The sequence below is a fragment of the Ranitomeya imitator genome, chromosome 2 (genome assembly GCF_032444005.1).
Source record: "Ranitomeya imitator isolate aRanImi1 chromosome 2, aRanImi1.pri, whole genome shotgun sequence".
Taxonomy (NCBI): Eukaryota; Metazoa; Chordata; class Amphibia; order Anura; family Dendrobatidae; genus Ranitomeya; species Ranitomeya imitator.
The window spans coordinates 61,001,960-61,025,700 of record NC_091283.1 but is presented as its reverse complement, the minus strand read 5'-3'; the positions used below and the strand labels follow the sequence as shown (position 1 = coordinate 61,025,700).

At 44.7% G+C, this 23,741-nt stretch overlaps 1 protein-coding gene across 1 annotated transcript; it reads left to right on the top strand.

Moving 5' to 3' along the window:
- The first annotated feature begins 637 nt into the window (after nt 1-637).
- Nucleotides 638-4,115, top strand: LOC138661888 (uncharacterized). The gene is made up of 2 exons (XM_069746838.1): nt 638-1,425; nt 3,865-4,115. Exons 1-2 carry the CDS (start codon nt 691-693, stop codon nt 3,877-3,879), a joined length of 750 nt encoding a protein of 249 aa, XP_069602939.1. The 5' UTR covers nt 638-690; the 3' UTR covers nt 3,880-4,115.
- Nucleotides 4,116-23,741: the final 19,626 nt, after the last annotated feature.

The window sequence follows — 23,741 nt, the reverse complement described above, 5'->3', positions numbered from 1 at the left end:
CTTGAATATTTTGTACTCTTGCAGTGAGAAGATCCACACATAAAGACAGACCTTTAATGTCCATCACCACACCTGTGTCCTGAACCACCCAAATGTCTAGGGGAAAAAAAAGGCAAAACACAGTGCAAAGAAAAAAAAATGGTCTCAGAACTTCTTTTTTCCCTCTATTGAGAAGCATAGTACTTTGGGCCTCCAGTACTGTTATGAATAGGTAATTCAGAACCACAATGGACCTTGAAGTTCAGAGCACACAAAGTGACCTGACAATAACCAAAAAACATAGGACGAGCTCTGAGACGTGGGAACTCTGCTGACCGCAATCCCTAATCCTATCACACCACACTAGAGGTAGCCGTGGATTGCGCCTAACGCTCCCTATGCAACTCGGCACAGCCTGAGAAACTAGCTAGGCCTGAAGACAGAAAAATAAGCCTACCTTGCCTCAGAGAAATTCCCCAAAGAAAAAGGCAGCCCCCCACATATAATGACTGTGAGTAAGATGAAAACACAAACACAGAGATGAAATAGATTTAGCAAAGTGAGGCCCGACTTACTGAATAGACTTTGGGGAATTTCTCTGAGGCAAGGTAGGCTTATTTTTCTGTCTTCAGGCCTAGCTAGTTTCTCCAGTAGTGCACACGGTTTTTGTATCTGATAATCTTCCCCTACGTGATTGCACACTGACGGGTCATGTCCACATTCTCCTATAATGCTGAGGAGACCTCGAATATCCTGGCACGTTCCACTTTCAGTAGCGATTTTTTAAAAATCCCTCCTAGGGAAGCAAGGGGGAGAGATCTAGAAAGGGAACTCCGTCACTTTACCAACATCGAACTTCACTGTGCCACACTCTCTGAGTATCTTCGAGCACAACGGATCCCTAGGGGTCTACGGGTTCCACTACGTCCCACACTGTTTCGGGACTCTCCCGAGTATTGCACCAGATATGAACAAATATTAAATAAATGTTCTTTCGACATTATTACCCTGACGATTGAGCACCTGCAGAAAGCGATCTCCACAAGCTCCGAGACCATCAAATCCATCGAGGCTCAACTGTCTTCATCTGGGACCCCCGAGGAACTGATTACCCTCAAGGACCAAATATCCAGAAACATCGAGAAGCACCGACGGGAGACAGAGGACAGAAAACGTAGCAAATTCAATAGGGACACGGAGGACTACGAGCGCCAACAGGTATACAGATGGCAGGACAATTATGCCGGACGTCGAAACCCATCTCGCCAGGCCCAGCGTACCTCCCTCGACTACTCAACATCAGGCTCAGAACAGGAGTTGGGTACCCCTGCCACACTTCCACCCCGTTTTTTAGGCCAACGACAACGCTTCCCGAGAAGAAGACCACGAGGCGCGGCCACGGACATAGGAGGAGACTCGGCCCAAGGGAGGATAACGAGATCTCAGGTACCAATCCATTGGTAATTAACATCTCTGATAGATTACTTGGTGTAGCGGAATACAAAGTCCTGCAGAAGGGTTTGTCTTTTTGTCCATCATACCAATGTCATACATTTGATCTTGAAATGGATCTTCAGAGATTCTTTCGATCACTTAGACTTAAGGCCTTTTTCTCCACATCTCCCGAATCATCTTCTACCCTACCCTCCACGGGCTCATCTGACGGTCCTCTCTCTTCACGGAGCCTAGGGCTCTACACCAAAAGTCATTTCAGACCTCCCCAAGGCTCACACGCCATGGAATCTTTCATAGGTTTCGTGAAAGAATCATTTAAATTACTATGTGAGGATATCAGAAAGGGTAAATTGTTTTTTCCCCCCAATCTCTCTCCCATGGAACGACAAGCCATACGGGGCCTACAAAACGACAACAACCTCATTTTCAAACCTGCAGATAAAGGGGGCGCCCTTGTGATTATGAATAGATCGGACTACCTTCTTGAAATCAAACGCCAACTAGGTGATCCCACGATCTATGTTAAATTACCATATGACCCCCTATCCGTGACTCGTCAAATCATCTCGGACACTCTTTTGAAATATATTGAGTTAGGGGTCTTAGACCCTAAGACACGGGACTTCCTCACCAAACTACACCCTATCACCCCAGTATTTTATACCATTCCCAAAATCCACAAAAACTTAGAGAAACCCCCAGGGAGGCCCATAGTCGCCTCTACCGACTCTATCCTCTCCCCACTGGCCATTTACCTAGAAAAAATTCTCACCCCATTGATTAGGACATCAAAATCCTTTATCCTGGACACAGGATCCTTCCTTAACATCCTGAAAGACATAAGTCCCATTCCTCCACACTCAATTCTGGTAACAATGGATGTAAAAGACTTGTATACATCTATCCCCCATATAGAAGGCATCAATTCGGTCCATAAACTCCTGACCCAGTCCGGCTTGCTACCCAACCAGATCAACTTGTGTATTGACCTACTAACCATCATTCTTACCCGTAATTATTTTTTGTTCCAGGATGACTTTTATCTACAAATCCGTGGTACCGCGATGGGCTCCAACGTAGCACCCCCGTATGCTAATTGCTACATGGCCGATTTTGAGGAGAGTCAGATATACCCTCACCCACTATTTCGTGACCACGTCCTTGTATGGAAACGTTACATCGACGACGTCTTTTGCATATGGGGGGGCTCGTTGGAAGCCCTCGCGTTCTTCTTCGATTGGCTGAACACGGCCTGGCCAGGTATCTCTTTCACCATGTCTTACAGTACTACACAGATCAATTTCCTAGACACCTTAGTCATTCTACAACCTGATGGCTCTTTCACTACCGACCTCTACACTAAAAGCACTGACCGTAACAGTTTGTTACATTTTACGAGTTTCCACCCTCCGGCCACAAAAAATTCAGTACCTAAGTCCCAATTTTATCGGGTCTCTAAGATTGTGTCTGACACAGAGCTTAGATCGATCCGCCTCCAGGAAATGGCTTCTAAGTTCACTCAACGGGGTTACCCGCCAGCGATACTGGAAAAAGCCGCTGCCCCCCCTACCCCACGACCCAATAGAGCCTCTAATCGGATCCCGTTTGTTCATTCATATCACCCGTTTGCGTACATTCTACATAGGTCAATACGCCGGAATTGGCACCTGCTGTCCAAGGGTTACCCCAACATTACTGAGTTTCAGAACCCTTTTCTTCCCTGTTTCAAACGTCCACCCAACTTAAAGGACTCGTTGGTCAGGGCAGACTTGGGATCAGGTATTCCATCCCCCCGCCAACGGTTCTTACAGAGTCCACGTACCGGGACCTTCCCATGCCTGAACTGCTCTCAATGTCATAATGTCCTTAAAGGACCCCGCTTCCATCATCCTCGCTCTGGAAAGTCATTCCGAATCCCGGAGTATTTCACATGCGCTTCATCATGGGTTATATACTTAATCAAATGTCCCTGTGGACTTCTATACATAGGTGAAACAACGCAACCTATTCGCGATCGGATTTCCAAACATAAATCCACGGTCCGCTGTAAGAACCTGTTGTTACCCATCCCCCTCCACTTCCATAATTTGGGTCATAATATCTCACAGCTACAGTTCCAGGTAATAGAACATATCCCCCCCATCCGGCGGGGTGGTGATCGGGTTGCTCGCCTAAAGCGGAGGGAAGCGTTTTGGATCCACACATTGGAGACCCTCCACCCATTGGGACTCAATAGAGACTATGATCTAGCCTCTTTTCTCTGAGACTGTATGGTACTATCGGGTGATTTGCCCTGCAATGTGGTATCATGTTATTTTCCCACAGGTCATTACGGACTTCTTCTATCTTACTGGTTTTGTTATTTTTACCATTGTAAGTCATTGATGCAATTTTTACCATTGTCTAATTCTTCCTTTCTTTTACCTCTAGAGTCGTCTGTACTGATCACTTCGGTCTACCCGCACACCTCACTGGACCAAGCTGGTTATCCTCACCTAGCTGATCATATCACTAATCAGACCTATAGACCATAGGAGCACCTATCACCATGGAGATTGTTCACCCAGCATATCATCTCCGTATAGGCACTTCAGCTCCATATCACTTGTCCTATGTTGCCTGTATTTTCATTCCTTTTCTACTTTCTCCTTGCCGCGCTTTCCGCAGCGCTCGTGTTTTTTTTTTTTTTTTTTTTCCATTGTATTGCCCTATCCCTATGACAACGTGATGTCACTTCCGGTTACCATACACAGGAACTCTCATTGAGCTGCACACTGAGGTAGTCCTCACAGCGCGCCGTCACTTCCTGTCTGCCACCCAGCCGCTGATTGGCTGTTGGAGCTGGCTTGTCCCGCCCCTTTCTTATAAGATGGCGGCCGCACTTACTTCTGATCAGACTAGCGGTGGACACCGCGTCTGACAGCACCACCATCCAGCTCGGTCTCCTCAGGTAAATCCCCTGCACTAGAGCGTTTCTCTGATCGGCCGGTTTTTGCTGTATGTAATTTTTTTTTTTTTTTTTTTTTTTTTTTTTTTTTTCGGCATGTAATTTCTTTTTCATTATCCACCCACAGTACCGCTCCTGTCTGACTCACACATAAGGTATGTTTTACCTTATATCCCCTGACACCCTGTGCTTACCGGTCCATGGGAATTTTATGGGACTTTCTTACACTTACAGACGCTGCTTTTTTGTACCCTATGACCATACGGTCTATTCTATTATTCTACAGTACGGTATGTACCTCCTCTCCCACTATCATCTTTCTGGTGTATCTCTCCTTATTTCATCCTGAGTGGAACATAATTCAGCCTAGATATTCGGGTTATTTTCTCCCCAGCATGTACTCTATGTATAGATTGACCAGAGTTTTGTATCGATGCTATTGTCCTTTTCCAAAATACCTTGTATATACTTTATTTTGTATGCAACTTTATTTTCTGTAATTTTTGTTTACACTTGTTTTTGGTTTTCACATGTAGTTACTGACGAAGGTCCATTCAAGGACCGAAACGTTTATTGGGTACTACTACGATTAAAATTGCACTAAAGCATCAGTTGAGTGCTGGGTTCTTTTTCTTTATAGTCTATGAAGGTGTGGGAACCTAACCTAGCACCATTCTTCTCCAGTAGTGCACACGGTTTTTGTATCCAATACTAGAACATTGACTGGAGGCCAGGATCAAAGCACTAGGTGGAGTTAAATAGAGCAGCACCCAACGACTTAACCTCATCACCTGAGGAAGGAAACCCAGAAGCCGCAGTACCACTCGTGACCACAGGAGGGAGCTTGATCACAGAATTCACAACACAGGTCATAACAGGCTTATTACCAAAACCATTTTCCCTGGGCAAACCAACCCGAATGGGGCTTTGAGATTAAGTTAATGGTAGCCAACCAACTACCCATCCCAGTCGCATAGGTGGTATGGATGCAAGTACCCATCTGTGTAAAAGACCTGGGACCGAAAAGCGTGGTAGTGACACATGGAGAGGTAAACTATGGACCCATCGTCACCTTGGGGATGAATGTTCTGAAGGAGTTTGGAAGCCTTTTCGTCAGAGACCCCTCAAATGAGACTTTGAAACAATGGGGCCCACACACACACCACAGAGAAAAATTTTCCAGCAATTGACACAAGTGGCACAAGCACAGGAGTCTTAACTGCAAGGAGGGAGTGTTAGGGAAAGTAATTGTTCCGGCCTCCACCAAGATTGTACTTTCACCAGGACAAGCAGTGCTGTCCCTGCCCGTTCGTGCTTGTATCCCCCTGGAGGGGGTTGAGGTCCAAATCGAACCATCTTCTTCTGAACAACTACCCACGGGACTCCTGGTGGCGCGTATGTTAGCTATTGTAAGGAAAGGCAAACAAAAAAGAAAAAAAAAGAAAAAATTGAGTCCGCACCAGCAGCACGCTAGATCATCAGCACTTACTGGTCACAGCTCACTTTGCGTTATATTGCCAATAGCGGAATTCGGGTGCTCATTCAAGTGAAGAGTGAGTCCAAACAAATATATTGGTATAGAAGAAGAAGAGCACTCACCCTCCGCCAACTTTTTCAGTCTTTATTCTGGCATCATATAAATAGCAGGAACATATAGGGAGAACAGTGGATCCAAAAGACTAAGACTTAGGGAAGGAACTGTTTCGGTGTGGTGCATCAACTTAGAAGATTAGGACATTACTGTCATTCCCAGAAGTGTGGTGGCCCAAATCATGAACCTACCGGACGAAGTAATACCCTCTTCAAACAGTGCAATTGGAGGTACAAACTGGAGACCCTGTTGTGAATTCTGTGGCTGAGTTCACTTCTGTGGTCACAAGTGGTATTGCAGTCTCTGGGCTTCCTCCCTCAGGTGTTTTGGTGAGCTCGTTGGCTGCCTTGCTATTTAGCTCCACCTGAGTCTGTCTTCCTTGCTCCTTGTCAATGTTCCAGTGTTGGATCTGAGCTACTGCATCTTTCCTTGGGCCTGCTGCTCTGCTAGATAAGTGCTTCTAGTTTGTTTTCTGTTTTTTTCTGTCCAGCTTGCTATTGTCTTTTGCTGGAAGCTCTGAGAAGCAGAGGGGTGCACCGCCGTGCTGTTAGTTCGGCACGGTGGGTCTTTTTGCCCCTTTGCGTGGTTTTCGTTTTAGGGTTTTTTGTAGACTGCATAGTTCTCTTTGCTATCCTCGCTCTGTCTAGAATATCGGGCCTCACTTTGCTGAATCTATTTCATTCCTACGTTTGTCTTTTCATCTTGCTAACAGTCATTATATGTGGGGGGCTGCCTATTCCTTTGGGGTATTTCTCTGAGGTAAGTCAGGCTTGTATTTCTATCTTCAGGCTAGTCAGCTCCTCAGGCAGTGCCGAGTTGCATAGGTAGTTGTTAGGCGCAATCCACTGCTGCTTATAGTTGTGTGAGGATAGATCAGGTACTGCAGTCTACAGAGATTCCACGTCTCAGAGCTCGTCCTATTGTTTTTGGTTATTGCCAGATCTCTGTATGTGCGCTGATTACTGCACGCTGTGTTGCCTGATTGCCAGCCATAACAGTACAAGGAGCCACCCAATGATTCCCAATAGAGGGAAAAAAGAAATCCTGACATCATTTTTTTTTCTTAGCTCTGTCTTCAGTCTTTTTTTTCCCCTAGACATTAGAGTGCTTCAGGACACAGCTGTGGACATGGATATTCAGGCTCTGTGCTCCTCAATGGATAATCTCGTTGTAAATGTACAAAAGATTCAAGATACTATTGATCAGAAATCGATGCTAGAACCAAGAATTCCGATTCCTGATTTGTTTTTTGGTGACAGAACTAAGTTCCTGAGCTTCAGAAATAATTGTAAGCTATTTTTGGCCTTGAAACCTCATTCTTCTGGTAATCCTATTCAACAGGTTTTGATTATTATTTCTTTTTTGCGCGGCGACCCACAGGACTGGGCGTTTTCTCTTGCACCAGGAGATTCTGCATTGAGTAATGTTGATGCATTTTTCCTGGCGCTCGGATTGCTTTACGATGAGCCTAATTCAGTGGATCAGGCTGAGAAAAATCTGCTGGCTTTATGCCAGGGTCAGGATGATGTAGAAGTATATTGTCAGAAATTTAGGAAATGGTCAGTACTCACTCTGTGGAATGAATCTGCACTAGCGGCTTTGTTCAGAAAGGGTCTCTCTGAAGCTCTTAAGGATGTAATGGTGGGATTTCCTATGCCTGCTGGTTTGAATGAGTCTATGTCCTTGGCCATTCAGATCGGTCGTCGCTTGCGCGAGCGTAAATCTGTGCACCATCTGGCGGTACTGCCTGAGAGTAAACCTGAGCCTATGCAGTGCGACAGGACTATGACTAAAGTAGAACGGCAAGAACACAGACGTCTGAACAGACTGTGTTTCTATTGTGGTGATTCTACTCATGCTATTTCTAATTGTCCTAAACGCACTAGGCGGTTCGATAGCTCTGCCGTTATTGGTACTGTACAGTCCAAATTCCTTTTGTCCATTACCTTAATGTGCTCTTTGTCATCGTATTCTGTCATGGCGTTTGTGGATTCAGGCGCTGCCCTGAATCTGATGGATTTGGATTATGCTAAACGTTGTGGATTTTTCTTGGAGCCTTTGCGGTGTCCTATTCCGTTGAGAGGAATTGATGCTACACCTTTGGCCAAGAATAAGCCTCAGTACTGGGCCCAGCTGACCATGTGCATGGCTCCTGCACATCAGGAAGTTATTCGCTTTCTGGTACTGCATAATTTGCATGATGTGGTCGTGTTGGGGTTGCCTTGGCTACAAACCCATAATCCAGTATTGGATTGGAACTCTATGTCGGTAACCAGCTGGGGTTGTCAGGGAGTACATGGTGATGTTCCATTTTTGTCTATTTCGTCATCCATTCCTTCTGACATCCCAGAGTTCTTGTCGGACTTTCAGGATGTATTTGAAGAGTCCAAGTCTGATGCCCTACCTCCGCATAGGAATTGTGATTGTGCTATCGATTTGATTCCTGGTAGTAAATTCCCTAAGGGTCGTTTATTTAATTTGTCCGTACCTGAACACACCGCTATGCGCAGTTATGTGAAGGAGTCCCTGGAGAAGGGACATATTCGCCCATCGTCGTCACCATTGGGAGCAGGGTTATTTTTTGTAGCCAAGAAGGATGGTTCGCTAAGACCGTGTATTGATTACCGCCTTCTTAATAAGATCACTGTTAAGTTTCAGTATCCCTTGCCATTGATTTCTGACTTGTTTGCTCGGATTAAGGGGGCTAGTTGGTTTACTAAGATTGATCTTCGTGGTGCGTATAATCTGGTGAGAATCAGGCAGGGAGATGAATGGAAAACGGCATTTAATACGCCCGAGGGTCATTTTGAGTATCTGGTGATGCCGTTCGGACTTGCCAATGCTCCATCTGTTTTTCAGTCTTTTATGCATGACATTTTCCGTGAGTATCTGGATAAATTCTTGATTGTTTACTTGGATGACATTTTGATCTTCTCAGATGATTGGGAGTCTCATGTGAAGCAAGTCAGAATGGTTTTCCAGGTACTGCGTGCTAATTCCTTGTTCGTGAAGGGATCAAAGTGTCTCTTCGGTGTGCAGAAAGTTTCATTTTTGGGGTTCATCTTTTCCCCTTCTACTATCGAGATGGATCCGGTTAAGGTTCAGGCCATCCAGGATTGGACTCAGCCGACATCTGTAAAAAGTCTGCAGAAATTCCTGGGCTTTGCTAATTTTTATCGTCGCTTCATCTGTAATTTTTCTAGCATTGCCAGACCATTGACCGATTTGACCAAGAAGGGTGCTGATTTGGTTAATTGGTCTTCTGCTGCCGTGGAAGCTTTTCAGGAGTTGAAGCGTCGTTTTTGCTGTGCCCCTGTGTTGTGTCAACCTGATGTTTCTCTTCCGTTCCAGGTCGAGGTTGATGCTTCTGAGATTGGTGCAGGGGCGGTTTTGTCACAGAGAGGTTCTGGTTGCTCAGTGTTCAAACCATGTGCTTTCTTTTCCAGGAAATTTTCTGCTGCTGAGCGTAATTATGATGTGGGCAACCGAGAGTTGCTGGCCATGAAGTGGGCATTCGAGGAGTGGCGTCATTGGCTTGAGGGTGCTAAGCATCGCGTGGTGGTATTGACTGATCATAAGAACTTGACTTATCTCGAGTCTGCCAAGCGCTTGAATCCTAGACAGGCCCGTTGGTCGTTATTTTTTGCTCGTTTTGATTTTGTGATTTCATACCTTCCGGGCTCTAAAAATGTGAAGGCGGATGCTCTGTCTAGGAGTTTTGTGCCCGACTCTCCGGGGTTATCTGAGCCGGCGAGTATCCTCAAGGAAGGAGTCATTGTGTCTGCCATCTCCCCTGATTTGCGGAGAGTGTTGCAGAAATTTCAGGCTAATAAACCTGATCGTTGTCCGGCCGAGAAACTGTTCGTCCCTGATAGGTGGACTAGTAAAGTTATCTCTGAACTTCATTGTTCGGTGCTGGCCGGTCATCCAGGAATCTTTGGTACCAGGGAGTTGGTTGCTAGATCCTTCTGGTGGCCATCTCTGTCACGGGATGTGCGTGCTTTTGTGCAGTCCTGTGGAATTTGTGCTAGGGCTAAGCCCTGCTGTTCACGTGCCAGTGGGTTGCTTTTGCCCTTGCCGGTCCCGAAGAGGCCTTGGACACATATTTCGATGGATTTCATTTCTGACCTTCCCGTTTCTCGAAAAATGTCGGTCATTTGGGTGGTCTGTGATCGCTTTTCTAAAATGGTCCATCTGGTGCCCTTGGTTAAATTGCCTTCCTCCTCTGATTTGGTGCCTTTGTTCTTCCAGCATGTGGTTCGTTTACATGGCATTCCTGAGAATATTGTTTCTGACAGAGGTTCCCAGTTTGTCTCGAGGTTCTGGCGAGCCTTTTGTGGTAGGATGGGCATTGACCTCCTCGGCCTTCCATCCTCAGACTAATGGCCAGACCGAACGAACCAATCAGACCTTGGAAACATATCTGAGATGTTTTGTTTCCGCTGACCAGGATGATTGGGTGTCATTTTTGCCGTTGGCTGAGTTCGCCCTTAATAATCGGGCCAGCTCGGCTACCTTGGTCTCTCCATTTTTCTGCAATTCTGGGTTCCATCCTCGTTTCTCTTCAGGACAGGTTGAGTCTTCGGACTGTCCTGGTGTGGATTCTGTGGTGGACAGGTTGCAGCAGATCTGGACTCAGGTAGTGGACAATTTGACCTTGTCCCAGGAGAAGGCTCAGCTTTTCGCTAATCGCAGACGCCGTGTGGGACCCCGACTTCGTGTTGGGGATTTGGTTTGGTTATCTTCTCGTCATATTCCTATGAAGGTTTCCTCTCCTAAATTTAAACCTCGTTTTATTGGTCCGTATAGGATTTCTGAGATTCTCAATCCGGTGTCTTTTCGTCTGACCCTCCCAGACTCCTTTTCCATACATAATGTATTCCATAGGTCGTTGTTGAGGAGATACGTGGCACCTATGGTTCCATCTGTGGAGCCTCCTGCCCCTGTTTTGGTGGAGGGGGAATTGGAGTATATTGTGGAGAAGATTTTGGATTCTCGTGTCTCTAGACGGAAACTCCAGTATCTGGTCAAATGGAAGGGTTATGCTCAGGAAGATAATTCCTGGGTTTTTGCCTCTGATGTCCATGCCCCAGATCTTGTTCGTGCCTTTCATGTGGCTCATCCTGGTCGGCCTGGGGGTTCTGGTGAGGGTTCGGTGACCCCTCCTCAAGGGGGGGGTACTGTTGTGAATTCTGTGGCTGAGTTCACTTCTGTGGTCACAAGTGGTATTGCAGTCTCTGGGCTTCCTCCCTCAGGTGTTTTGGTGAGCTCGTTGGCTGCCTTGCTATTTAGCTCCACCTGAGTCTGTCTTCCTTGCTCCTTGTCAATGTTCCAGTGTTGGATCTGAGCTACTGCATCTTTCCTTGGGCCTGCTGCTCTGCTAGATAAGTGCTTCTAGTTTGTTTTCTGTTTTTTTCTGTCCAGCTTGCTATTGTCTTTTGCTGGAAGCTCTGAGAAGCAGAGGGGTGCACCGCCGTGCTGTTAGTTCGGCACGGTGGGTCTTTTTGCCCCTTTGCGTGGTTTTCGTTTTAGGGTTTTTTGTAGACTGCATAGTTCTCTTTGCTATCCTCGCTCTGTCTAGAATATCGGGCCTCACTTTGCTGAATCTATTTCATTCCTACGTTTGTCTTTTCATCTTGCTAACAGTCATTATATGTGGGGGGCTGCCTATTCCTTTGGGGTATTTCTCTGAGGTAAGTCAGGCTTGTATTTCTATCTTCAGGCTAGTCAGCTCCTCAGGCAGTGCCGAGTTGCATAGGTAGTTGTTAGGCGCAATCCACTGCTGCTTATAGTTGTGTGAGGATAGATCAGGTACTGCAGTCTACAGAGATTCCACGTCTCAGAGCTCCTCCTATTGTTTTTGGTTATTGCCAGATCTCTGTATGTGCGCTGATTACTGCACGCTGTGTTGCCTGATTGCCAGCCATAACAAGACCCCTGGACTGTGTCAGTGTACTCCATCTCAGTGTCAGAACCTCGTTACATCAAGGAAGGCCGGCCCATATTTGAACAAATGCGGGCAGAAGTGGCCAAACTCGAACCCGCTCAGGTACAACAGGTAGAACCTCTGCTGGGGAAGTATAAGGAAGTCTTCACCCTCCACGAAGATGATTTTTGCTGCAATGCGGCCATTGCGCACGAAATACCAACATGAAGTGCCGTGTCCATACGAGATCGATACCAACAAATTCTCCCACAGTTGTACCAGGAAGTGAAAAGCATGCTGAATCAGATGTTGCAGGCCGGTGTGATCCGAGAGAGCCAGTGTCAGTGGGCTGCCCCAATTGTGTTGGTGCAAAAGAAAGACGGCACCTTGCGGTTTTGCGTGGACAACCAAAAACTTAACGCCGGTATGGTGAGGGATTCGTACCTGCTGCCCCGGACTGAGAAGTCCCTGTTTGCTCTGGGGAAAGCCAGGTTCTTCTCTACACTGGACCTCGCCAGCGGCTACTGACAAGTCCCCATGTCTGAACAAGATCGAGCAAAGACTGCCTTCATTCTTCCCATGGGTCTATATGAGTTCAACCACATGCCGTTCGGCCTAGCAAACGCTCCTGGAACTTTCCAACGTCTCATGGAGAGGTGCCTGGGGGACTTGAACTTTGAGTTGACACTCATGTGTCTGGACAACATTATAGTCTTCGCAGCTTCATTTGAGGAACATCTGCAACGCCTGAAACAAGTGTTGGCCTGCCTTCAGAAGCATGAACTAAAGGTGAAGCCCCAGAAGTGTCATTTGTTCCGCACACAGATTGAATACCTGGGTCTTGTCGTTTCTGCCGAAGGGGTGGAACCCTGCAGAAAGAAGGTCACTGTGATTCAAGACTGGCCCACTCCAGAGACCGTGAAAGATGTGCGGGCGTTCATGGGACTGAATAGTTATTACATATAAACATAAGGATGAATGACCTCGGGGAGATCAAAACATCCAACACCGCAGAGACACCATCACGTGTTTCTCAACGCAGTGATCCAGAACACTGCTCCCATCCCATATGGGAAATATGCAAATGCATGTAGAAAAGCTGCGGAGACACCATCACGTGTTTCTCAACGCAAGCAATAAATAGCCAGGTCATTCACTGGGAAGGAACAACCACGGGAAGGGCAGCATCCAAAAAGGAAAACCACCTATGCCAAAACATGGTATCCATCCACAGACAGCTGTTTCGGGGTATTTGCCCCTCATCAGTGTGGAGTAGGAAAGTGGCTATTATTAGCAGTGCCTACTAAAGGACTATAAACATAAGGATGAAAGACCTCGGGGAGATCAAAACATCCAACACCGCGGAGACACCATCACGTGTTTCTCAACGCAGTGATCCAGAACACTGCTCCCATCCCTTATGGGAAATATGCAAATGCATGTAGAAAAGCCGCAGAGACACCATCACGTGTTTCTCAACGCAAGCAATAAATAGCCAGGTCTTTCACCGGGAAGGAACAACCACGGGAAGGGCAGCATCCAAAAAGGAAAACTACCTATACCAAAACATGGTATCCATCCACAGACAGCTGTTTCGGGGTATTTGCCCCTCATCAGTGTGGAGTAGGAAACTGGCTATTAGGAGCAGTGCCTACTAAAAGGACTATAAACATAAGGATGAATGACATGCAAATGCATGTAGAAAAGCAGCGGGGACACCATCACGTGGATGGGAGCAGTGTTCTGGATCACTGCCTTATAAAGATAATTTTTACTGAACATGGCCACATCCAGGAGGCATACGGGTATGACTAATTGTAGCTGTATACAACCTATATGCCCATATTAATAACTCAAAAAGCTCAAATTGGTGACAGATTCCCTTTAAGACAACCTTGTTAGCCATTGTGCTTGACTGCCCCATTCAGAACAACTTAAACTTTAAACCTCATGACCCAAACTATATGTGCCTCACCTTATTCTGGACCTCCAGTTTGGAAATTGGACGATGATTGGCATTTAAGGAGGTGCAATTGTACTAACTAGTACAGAGTGATCTGTGGTCATATTTCCCATCACTATGATTAAAAAGAATGTTTTATGATGGAAGAATCCCCTTAAAATGTTAATTTTATTTTACATGGATTAGAATGAAGACTATAAATGTAAAACAGTCTGATTGTTGTCATCTGATGACATATATGTTGGAGATATATGATGTTATATTCCGGATCAGTAGTGGAAAATGTGTTTTTTAGAAGGTATAAAGTATGTGATTCGTTGCTGATTACTAAACCATTTAGAATGGTTCCTCAGGGGAGGAGAAAGTCTTGATGATAGGTCACAGGAGAATGTAATGATTGCTCTGCCGACAGCTATCTCTCCTGACTCCTCCATACATAGGAACGCTCAGACTCCACTGGCATCGTCTTATCTCCAAGGAGAACAAAAGGATCGACTGATGGAATGCCAACGGGTAACGTGCCAACGAGCCGATCCTTCTCTCCCCAAATAGTATCTATCGTGGGAGAGTTGGGAAGGGCCCCACGCACATTACATTGTTGGCCGATCCTGCTGATCAGACTCAGTTGATTTTAGTCTATTGTATACGAAGGTCTTAGGTCATTCTGGAGTTCTGGGAGTTTTGTGGCAGGGAAATGATGTGTGTTGGCGTGGATGGTTGAAATGAGATAAAATTACTGTAATGTTAATACCATGACAGCCGAAAGATTTGTGCGCTCTCCTGTGACTAATTTGCCTGCGAGACGTGATCATTTACATGACTCACCAGCAATTATTCCACAATTTGTCATTGGAACTGGATGAACTGGAAATACCAAGGTTGTGGAAAGAAGCCCTGTATTATACAAAGATATTGCACTTTCTGCACTGCTGTAATAATTTTTATTTTTTTTTAAAGTGAATATTTTACAAATGTTATGACTTAAATATAATATTTTCACACTAGATCCTAGATGTTTTTTTTCCTGTAGTACCATATGGTTGATCCAAGCTATGTATTACATCCATTATTTAACCAGTTTCTGACCAGGCACATTTTGTTTTGTTTTTTTCTACATGATAGAGTCTTGTTTGGATATTCAAGCAAATTTTGCGCCTTTTGTTTCGTGATACACGGGGCTTCATTTTTATTGTCATTGCGATTTTATGAGATTCTGGCTGAACATTCAACATTTTTGGGTGTTTTCGGACAAAACAGAATCTGGACAAAAACAACCAGACGCCCTTGACAGTTTCTGGGAACTATCGACCACTGCTATGAGACTCAGATGATAACATTGTGCAAGACTTGTTTTTCTGCTATTTTTCTGATATTTAAAAGATGAAGATTAACCATTTCTTTAACACTGTCATATTCACTTTCTTTTTTTTGGTGGTAGATAAACAAATGGAAAAATAAAGGAAATAAGTGTTTGTTTTCCCCATTTTTTTTATGAGCAGGAAGAATTACTAAAATATAATAAAGAATTTGCTCCCCGTTCTGTAACATGTATTTTTAGATATTGCACATGTTTTTTTCATGGGGATGCGCCAGTAATAGCAGTTTGCATTGACATACGCATTTTTATTTTTTTTATTTTTATTTTTTTACCAGTTATTTTAATTGATTTGTTTTTCATTTATTTTACACATTGTGTCATAAAGTGCCATTTTGAGGGGTGAAGGGGGGGGGGCATTTAAATATTTAATTTTTTTTTTTATCTTATTTCCCTTGCAACTGAGGCTGGAATAATAGCCCCAGTTACAGGGGAGATGCAGACTCTTGGCTACATAGCAGAGCGGTCAGGTTCTCCTATGACCCAGCAGCTCCTGCTCCCTCTCTATACCCAGCGATCACATGACCGCTGTGTATAGGAGAGGTAACGCCATCAGCGCTTCTTTTTACTGCGTACCCAGCACTTCTTGAGCTGTCTATACAGCAATCTAGAAGGCAGAGACGGTAATAAATAGTCTCTGCCTTCTCTATAGGAACTATGGCTGTCTTCGATGCCGGACTCCCTCTCCCAAAGCTACATGATAGCGTGTAGCCATGCTACTATGCAGAGTAGGAGCGAGACCACCCGGATGTTCTAAGTCTATGGGTGGTCCAGCAGTTAAAGTTGGTGATCTGCAGATTTACAGCTACTGTTTAATTTACAGCTACTGGAGAAACCATGATCTTTAGTAAGAGCCATACAGAACAAGAACCTATTGCCCTCAGATTTTATCATCTGTATTTTAAGCACAATGTTTTGTATTTTGTAATTTATTTCTTTTGTGAACGGGCAATTTTTCCTTTTTGCCTTCAATTATTTCTCCCCTTCTTCCAAGACCCATAACTATTTATATTTTTCTATCAACATAGCTGTATGAGGGATGGATTGACGTGATTCAGTACAATTATGACTATTGAAAACTTGTATCTTTTTTTTTTTTTTTTTTTTTTTAGATTTTAGAGGCTAAAAAAATAAGTATTTTGTAAAAAAAAAAAGAAAATATTGGTTTGGGGTAAAATTTTTCTGAGACCTGTAATGTTTATAGTTTTCCAGTAAAGTACCCCTGGGAGGGCTTTTTTGTTTTTCTTTTTTGCATTGTGAGTTGATGATTTTATTCATACCATTTTGGGGTACATACAATGCTTTTCTTACATTTTATTGCATTTTTTAGGGAGGTGCGGTGACTGTAAACAGCAATTGTGGCGTTTCGATTTTTACAATGTTTACCATTAATTTTATATTTTCATTTTTTATTCTTTCAATTTCATTTTTTTAACTGGGAAAAAGCAGGTGCTATTTAAAAAAAAAACTAAAACTTTTTAATATTCTTATTAAGGTATACTCTACCTAGGGGACTTGAACTTGTGATCAGTTTTCCTTTATACTGAGGTACTGCTGTATATTGTGAAATTGCTGATCTTCTATAACTCACACTCACTGACATGTAAAGGGAACCTGTGACGTGAAAAAAAATGGATTAATAGTGTTCTGAACCTGCCAATCGCTGGTACGTAGACCCTTGCTTTTGGAAGGTGATGATCTTTGCTCCTCCCGGCAGTGTTCAGGTTTCAGTCATAGGGCTGACGCCGGCACAGGTTCAGTTATCGCTCTGTGTATAGAGAGCAGCGGCTGTAGCTGTGCCCCGGGCACTGACTGACAGCCAGCCCTAATGCTGAGCTGCTGTCAGTCAGTGCCAGATCGCAGCTATTGCCTCCGCTGTCTATACACAGAGCAGTGACTGAACGCGCACCGGTGCCGCTCCTGTGCCTGAACGCTGACGGGAGGAATAAAGTTAATTTTCTCCTGGCTGCGGAGCTTTCAGTGCCAGGTTCAAAACGCTATTAACCTACAGATTAACTTCAAAGCTGCAGGTTAACCGCATTATTTCACATGACAGGTTTCCTTTAAATGACTGCAAAACGCAGCCGTGCCACATAGGCATCTTTTCGATGTTGGTGAGTTTTCAAAGTTGAAGTTGCGGTCACTTTCCTGACGCGGCATCATCAGCGGTTTTGCCATCGTTCTTGCGGCAGCTCATTTCCTACTCTGTACCTTGAAGTATAGAAATCAATGTCATTGTACACAGCAATGTCGTTGTGCATTATGTTCATTATCATTTATGGGGCATTTATCTTTTTTTCTAGTGGATTCCAGGCTGAATCCGCCTGAAAAAGACATTGTGTGAACATCCCCTTAAATGCTGTGTCATAAATGAAGTGCCAGTTAAATAATAGATGGCTGTAATCACTCCTGTTAGAAGCAGGTGCCCTCTGTACCCCACAGGTGGCACCCGCTGTGTATGGAGTAGGCTCAGCTCCTGAGCCTGATCCATACACACACATGACATAGAACGTACCAGTGTGTCAGGTATGGGTTAATACTGTAGGAATAAATCCCTTATATAATTCCTGAATTTGGTTGAGTCATTCTGTGTTATGGTAACAGAAATATTCAGACTAACTGGTTTGGAATCGCTGCTTTGAGTCTATATAGCATTGTATCAGCCATTACTAAGGACACAAGTACTTGTCAAACATGGGGAATACAAGCTGCTGCTTAAAGTGAGGAGGTCATTACACTCCCTGGGCTGAGAGCCAAAGCTAATACTAGTACATGGCGAAAAGGCTTTTACTAGGGACGACAGGTACATTTTTATTTTGTGGTTGTATGACTATTGTATTGTGATCACGCTATACAATTGTTACACCGGCCACTGGGGCTTTTTTAGACTCATACTTCTTATTCTTTCAGGAAGAGCTTACAGCTGTCTCCGTATCATCAGAGTCAGGATTATGATGATGGGTAACAGCTCTCTACCCAATGGGTAACACAGGATCTACTAATCGCCATAGGCGATGTCACAGCTCACCTCCTCCTCCCTTCACAATGCCCTTTGCACACCCTCATTAGATGCATCTATACAAATGATAGGATCTAACTCAGTTTATTGCTGCTAATGTACATGTGTATTTCCTGAAACAGCAGGAAGTTACAGTCTAAAAAAAACCCAATGGCCAGTCTGAAAATTGCAAGATTTCTAATTTTTTTTTATAAACATACCGGTAATAATATAAAAAAAAAAAATGCCATAGGTGTTTAGAAATGCATTTACACCAAAACCTGATTAAAACAAAAAGTCATTGTTTTTATGACAAATTTACTTTCAGTGAATGACTTCTTGGTCATTACCTACAACTGTAGATCATATATACTTATTTTAGACAATAGACCTATTTTAGCTGGGAAAACAGAAGTTAGAAATTCCCTTTTATTAATGGTTCCCTTTAATAAAGTTCTACAACTTTTTATTAAACTTTAGGACTGATACCTCAAGACCGGCGTTACTTATGCCAGTCATGGTCAAGATTCTGATGAGTCAAATCTATTAATAGGGCGATTGACCACGTCCCCGTCCTATTAAGCTCTGTCCACTTTTCAAAAACTTGGCAGAACTTGCAGAAAGAAAAGCCAGAAGTCAAAAAAGTTTTGCGCAACTACAAGTTGAGCAAAAAGTTTGTGACTAAGTTTGTGACTTTTGAAACAGCTTTACTCTAGATCTCTGGTGCAAACGGCTCCTTTGTGTTTCAGTTTTTGGAAATTTTCAAGATCTTCAATCAAAGTCAGAGAATAAAGATCTTCTTCTTTACATACAGAGTCAAGGTCTATAAGTCCAATACCCGATTCATCAAAGCTTTGACATCAGAAAACTGGAGTAAAAAGCATTGAAAAGTTTCAAAATTTTTGTGTAAAAAACAAAACAAAAAACTTTTCACGCCATTTTTGCACAGCTCTGACAAAAAAAAGTGGATCTGGAGCAGGATGGGGTGACCCCTGCTTGTCAACTTCATAATAAGTGGTGGTGTACCTTACACCACAAATCTTGCTCCAGTGTCAGACCGGAGTAAGATTTATGGCCAGGCACACATGGAGGCGTACACCACTCTGCTCCTCGTCCGATTAACTAAGAGATGGGTGCCTCTTAATGGATCAGGCCTCTTGCACTCCATCAGAACCCCTCCTCAAAACCAGATTGAAAAACGCTGGGCTTGATGAATCGGGGTCTTAATCTATGCAGGTTTTGGGTCTTTAATTTAAGACCTTGGAGGCCAGTCTCACACGTCCAGATAATTCCGGTACTGGAAAAATCGGTACCGGAATTATCCGTGTCCGTGTGTCCGTGTGCTCCCGTTGTACATCAGTGTGGCACACGAGCGGCACATGTGTGCCGCCCGTGTGCCGACTGGGTACCACACGGAGCGTGCAGGAGACAGCGCTAAAGAGCGCTGTTCCCTGCATCTGGTGCTGAAGCAGTCATTCATATCTTCTCTCCAGCAGCGTTCGCTGGAAAGAAGATATGAAAAATCCTTTTTTTTTGTCCTCGTGTTTAAAATAAAGATCCCTGTCGCCATACTCCTCCCACCCCCTGTGCGCCCCCCCGCTGTTACCAAAATACTCACCCGGCTCCCTCGCAGCGTCCTGTCCTCGCCGCACCTTCTCCTGTATGAGCGGTCACGTGGTGCCGCTTATTATTAATATGCGGCTCCACCCCTATGGGAGGTGGAGCCGCATATTCATGACTGTAATCGGCGGCCCCACGTGACCGCTGGGATCTTTATTTTAAACACGAGAACAAAAAAAAAAGGATTTTTCATATCTTCTTTCCAGCGAACGCTGCTGGAGAGAAGATATGAATGGGGGCTTCAGCACCACGTGGGGGGGGACAGCGCTTACAGTAGCGCTGTCTCCTGCACGGCATATGGACTGCACACAGACAGCGTCTGTGTGCGGTACGTGTTTTACACGGACTCATTGACTTTGATGGGTCCGTGTAATCGTGCGCTCCCACGAACACTGACATGTCTCCGTGTTTTGCACACGGACACACGGTCCGTTAAAACACGCTGACATGTGCAGTGACACATTGCTTTCAATGTGTCTACATGAGTCAGTGTCTCCGGTACGTGAGGAAACTGTCACCTCACGTACCGGAGCCACTGACGTGTGAAACCGGCTGGAATAAGAGTTTCTGCTCAGCTTTGTAGTCATTAACTTCTTTTAATAAAAGTTTGAATAAACATGCAAATAATGAGATAGGTGCTCCCAATCTGCCAGAGTGTCAGCACAATATGGTTTATGTTCCTAAGTTATGATGTACCTTTTCCTAGTGATAAAGCCGTAATGATAAATCAACCTTTGGTAGTTAAGAATCAACCAGAGGAACATTATTATTATTATTATTTATTTATATAGCACCATTGATTCCATGGTGCTGTACATGAGAAGGGGTTACATACAAGTTACAAATATCACATACAGTAAACAAACTAACAATGACGGACTGATACAGAGGGGCGAGGACCCTGCCCTTGCGGGCTTACATTCTACAGGATGGTGGGGAAGGAGACAGTAGGTTAAGGGTTGCAGGAGCTCCGGTGTTGGTGAGGCGGTAGCTCCGGTGTTGGTGAGGCGGTAGCTCCGGTGTTGGTGAGGCGGTAGCTCCGGTGTTGGTGAGGCGGTAGCTCCGGTGTTGGTGAGGCGGTAGCTCCGGTGTTGGTGAGGCGGTAGCTCCGGTGTTGGTGAGGCGGTAGCTCCGGTGTTGGTGAGGTGGTAGCTCCGGTGTTGGTGAGGCGGTAGCTCCGGTGTTGGTGAGGCGGTAGCTCCGGTGTTGGTGAGGCGGTAGCTTCGATAGTGATGAGGCAGCAGCGGTGTCAGTGCAGGCTGTAGGCTTTCCTGAAGAGATGAGTTTTCAGGTTCCGTCTGAAGGATCCGACTGTGGTTGATAGTCCGACGTGTTGGGGCAGAGAATTCCAGAGGATGGGGGATATTCGGGAGAAGTCTTGGAGGCGGTTGGATGAGGAGCGAATAAGTGTGGAGGAGAGAAGGAGGTCTTGGGAGGACCAGAGATCACGTGAGGGAAGATATCGAGAGATTAGTTCAGAGATATATATCTCATCTGCCTGATAAATCATTATAGGTCCGAAAAACAGGATGGAAGCAATGCAACCTATTTTATGCTCAAGACAATGCGGTAAATTAAATATTAAAATAAAAATTTTTATTCCCTGTTATGTCCTCCTGTTGCCAGAAAAGCAAAATTGACATAATTTGCACCAATCTTTTACACTACTCAGTCCAACTCTGCCACTCCATAGTAATAAGATGAGAAATATGACACAGATGATGGCAGCGCAAAGTCTTCACTTCTCTTAGTACTCTTCCCAATGTTAGATAGGAGAGGATCATTGTACCAAAATTTGCATGTTAAGGATGAAATTCTGCCCAAATCCTGACTTTTTAAACATAATTATTCCATGTCCCGGCATTCGTAAACAGGAGAGTAATGTGTCGCTTGTTGATGTAATATTTTGTGTAAATTGTGGCTTTTTTTTTGCATATTAAAAATGGTTGCATCATAAATGTATTTATTTGTTCCTTGTCTCCTTTAAGAGAGCGCTGACGGGTGACAAGTATGCAACACATTAAAGGGGTCTTCTGGTTTTAGAAACACCCTTATTCCCAGCAGCAGTTTGCTTATCAAAAAAGGCGTTACTCACCGTCTCCAGGTCCAGCGCGGCGTCTCTCCTGCTGCTCTCGTTGTCGGTTATATTCTGCAGCACTAATGTCATATGGACAACGCTGCAGCCAATCATTCAGTTCAGCAACTCGGGCTGAGCCAATCATACCCTGTAGCGCTGTTGATCTGACGTCAGAGCTGCAGAGAATAACAGACACGGGCAGCACTGGCAGAGACTTAGCGCCGGACCTGGACGGGGTAAGTAAAGCAATTTGTTGATCTTAAAATAAACTGCGCTGGGGGAAAACCATATAATAGTGCTGCACAGTAGAGGTCACACAGTAGCGCCCCACAATATGTAATACATTCAGTAGTGTCACTAGTGTACTTTCTCCAAAAGTACTCAGACATATTGTAGTGTCTCATGGACAGGGATCCCTCCCTAAAAAGGATTTTCCATCTAGTCAGGACATTACCATACCTGACCATCTCCAACCATGGATGAAATCCATGCCAACATTAGAAATTAAAATATGTACAGTATAAGAAATTGGACAAGTTAGAATACAGTTGAAGTTGATGCTTAGCTGAGTATTTGCAAGCGAACACAGCCAACTGCTGGTCAAAGTCAAAAGTGAAAGGAAATAAATTATTACAGTAGTAGGAACCTAATAATTGGAACCTATGTTCCCAGAGGCGGAGATTAAAGATGACACCGGGTCAGGTGACAACTGTGTCCCAGTGACTAATTATAAAAGGCCTGGCTGGGCCAAGAAGAGGCAGTTGGTGCCAGAACTTACAGCCACCACTGCTACAGAAGGGTCCGAGAGTGGTAAGATGCCGGAGAAGGTCTGAGCTGTGAGGAAGATCTGTGCCCCGCACCAGTGGATGTCTGTGACCAGCGACAGAAGTCCGTGAGCAGCACCATAAGACTATGACCAGCGCCAGTAGAAGCCCATGACCAGTGCCAGTAGAAGTCCATGACCAGCACCAGTAGAAGTCAGTGACCAGCGCCAGCAGAAAACCGTGAACAGCGCCAGTAGAAGTCCATGACCAGATCCAAACCAGGCTCGGGAGACCGTTCGTGTGGATCATTATTTCCAGTGTAGAAGTACAGGGTGTGGGCTGGGGCCATGCTTCAGGGAACGGAGACGGCCAGTGTGACAAGCACACTGTATACTCAGTGACTCGCATATCTAGGGCATGCGACCTAGCAAGAAATGCCGGTGACCCGAGCTAGGGCCAGTGCAACGATCAGAGGTGTTTATAGAGACTACGATGGGAACGGGTCTAGTACTGAGAGTGACGCCCGTGAAGTTGAGACATAAAGGTATTAACAATCATTTAACTGCTAGATAATAAGATCAGTGTGTAATAGAATGTTGCATAGATATTGTATGAAATCACATTGCTGTGTCATAATGTACTGCATTAACGCTGTTAGTGTAACCTGCCATATAGTGCTTACTTTTACATATACAGTATACTTAGAAATAGTTTTTCCTTCTGTTTTAGTCAAATAAATAGTATTGGTGAAGTACCACTACCTCCTCATTGTCTGCGCTGATGCATCCAAGTAACCAGCTCACATACTCGTATGTACAAAGTAGGGTCAATTGTGCTGCAAAGTCGGAGATTTCTGCAGCCACACAAAAGCTTGGTATAGTAGAGCAATATACAGTAGTCGTGTGCTACAGAAGTGCGGTATTGTGATAGATAACGGTACCCTGCCCAATATTCAGCATGCAGCTTTCATGTCTTTGCATCTTCCCATCCAATTGTTCCAGCCTCCATGGTGATCAGTCGCCCATACAAGAAGAAATTCATTGTGT

What these genes read in the sequence shown, in the direction of transcription:
- LOC138661888 (XM_069746838.1), top strand. Translation starts at nt 691, where the DNA reads ATGTCCACATTCTCCTATAATGCTGAGGAGACCTCGAATATCCTGGCA.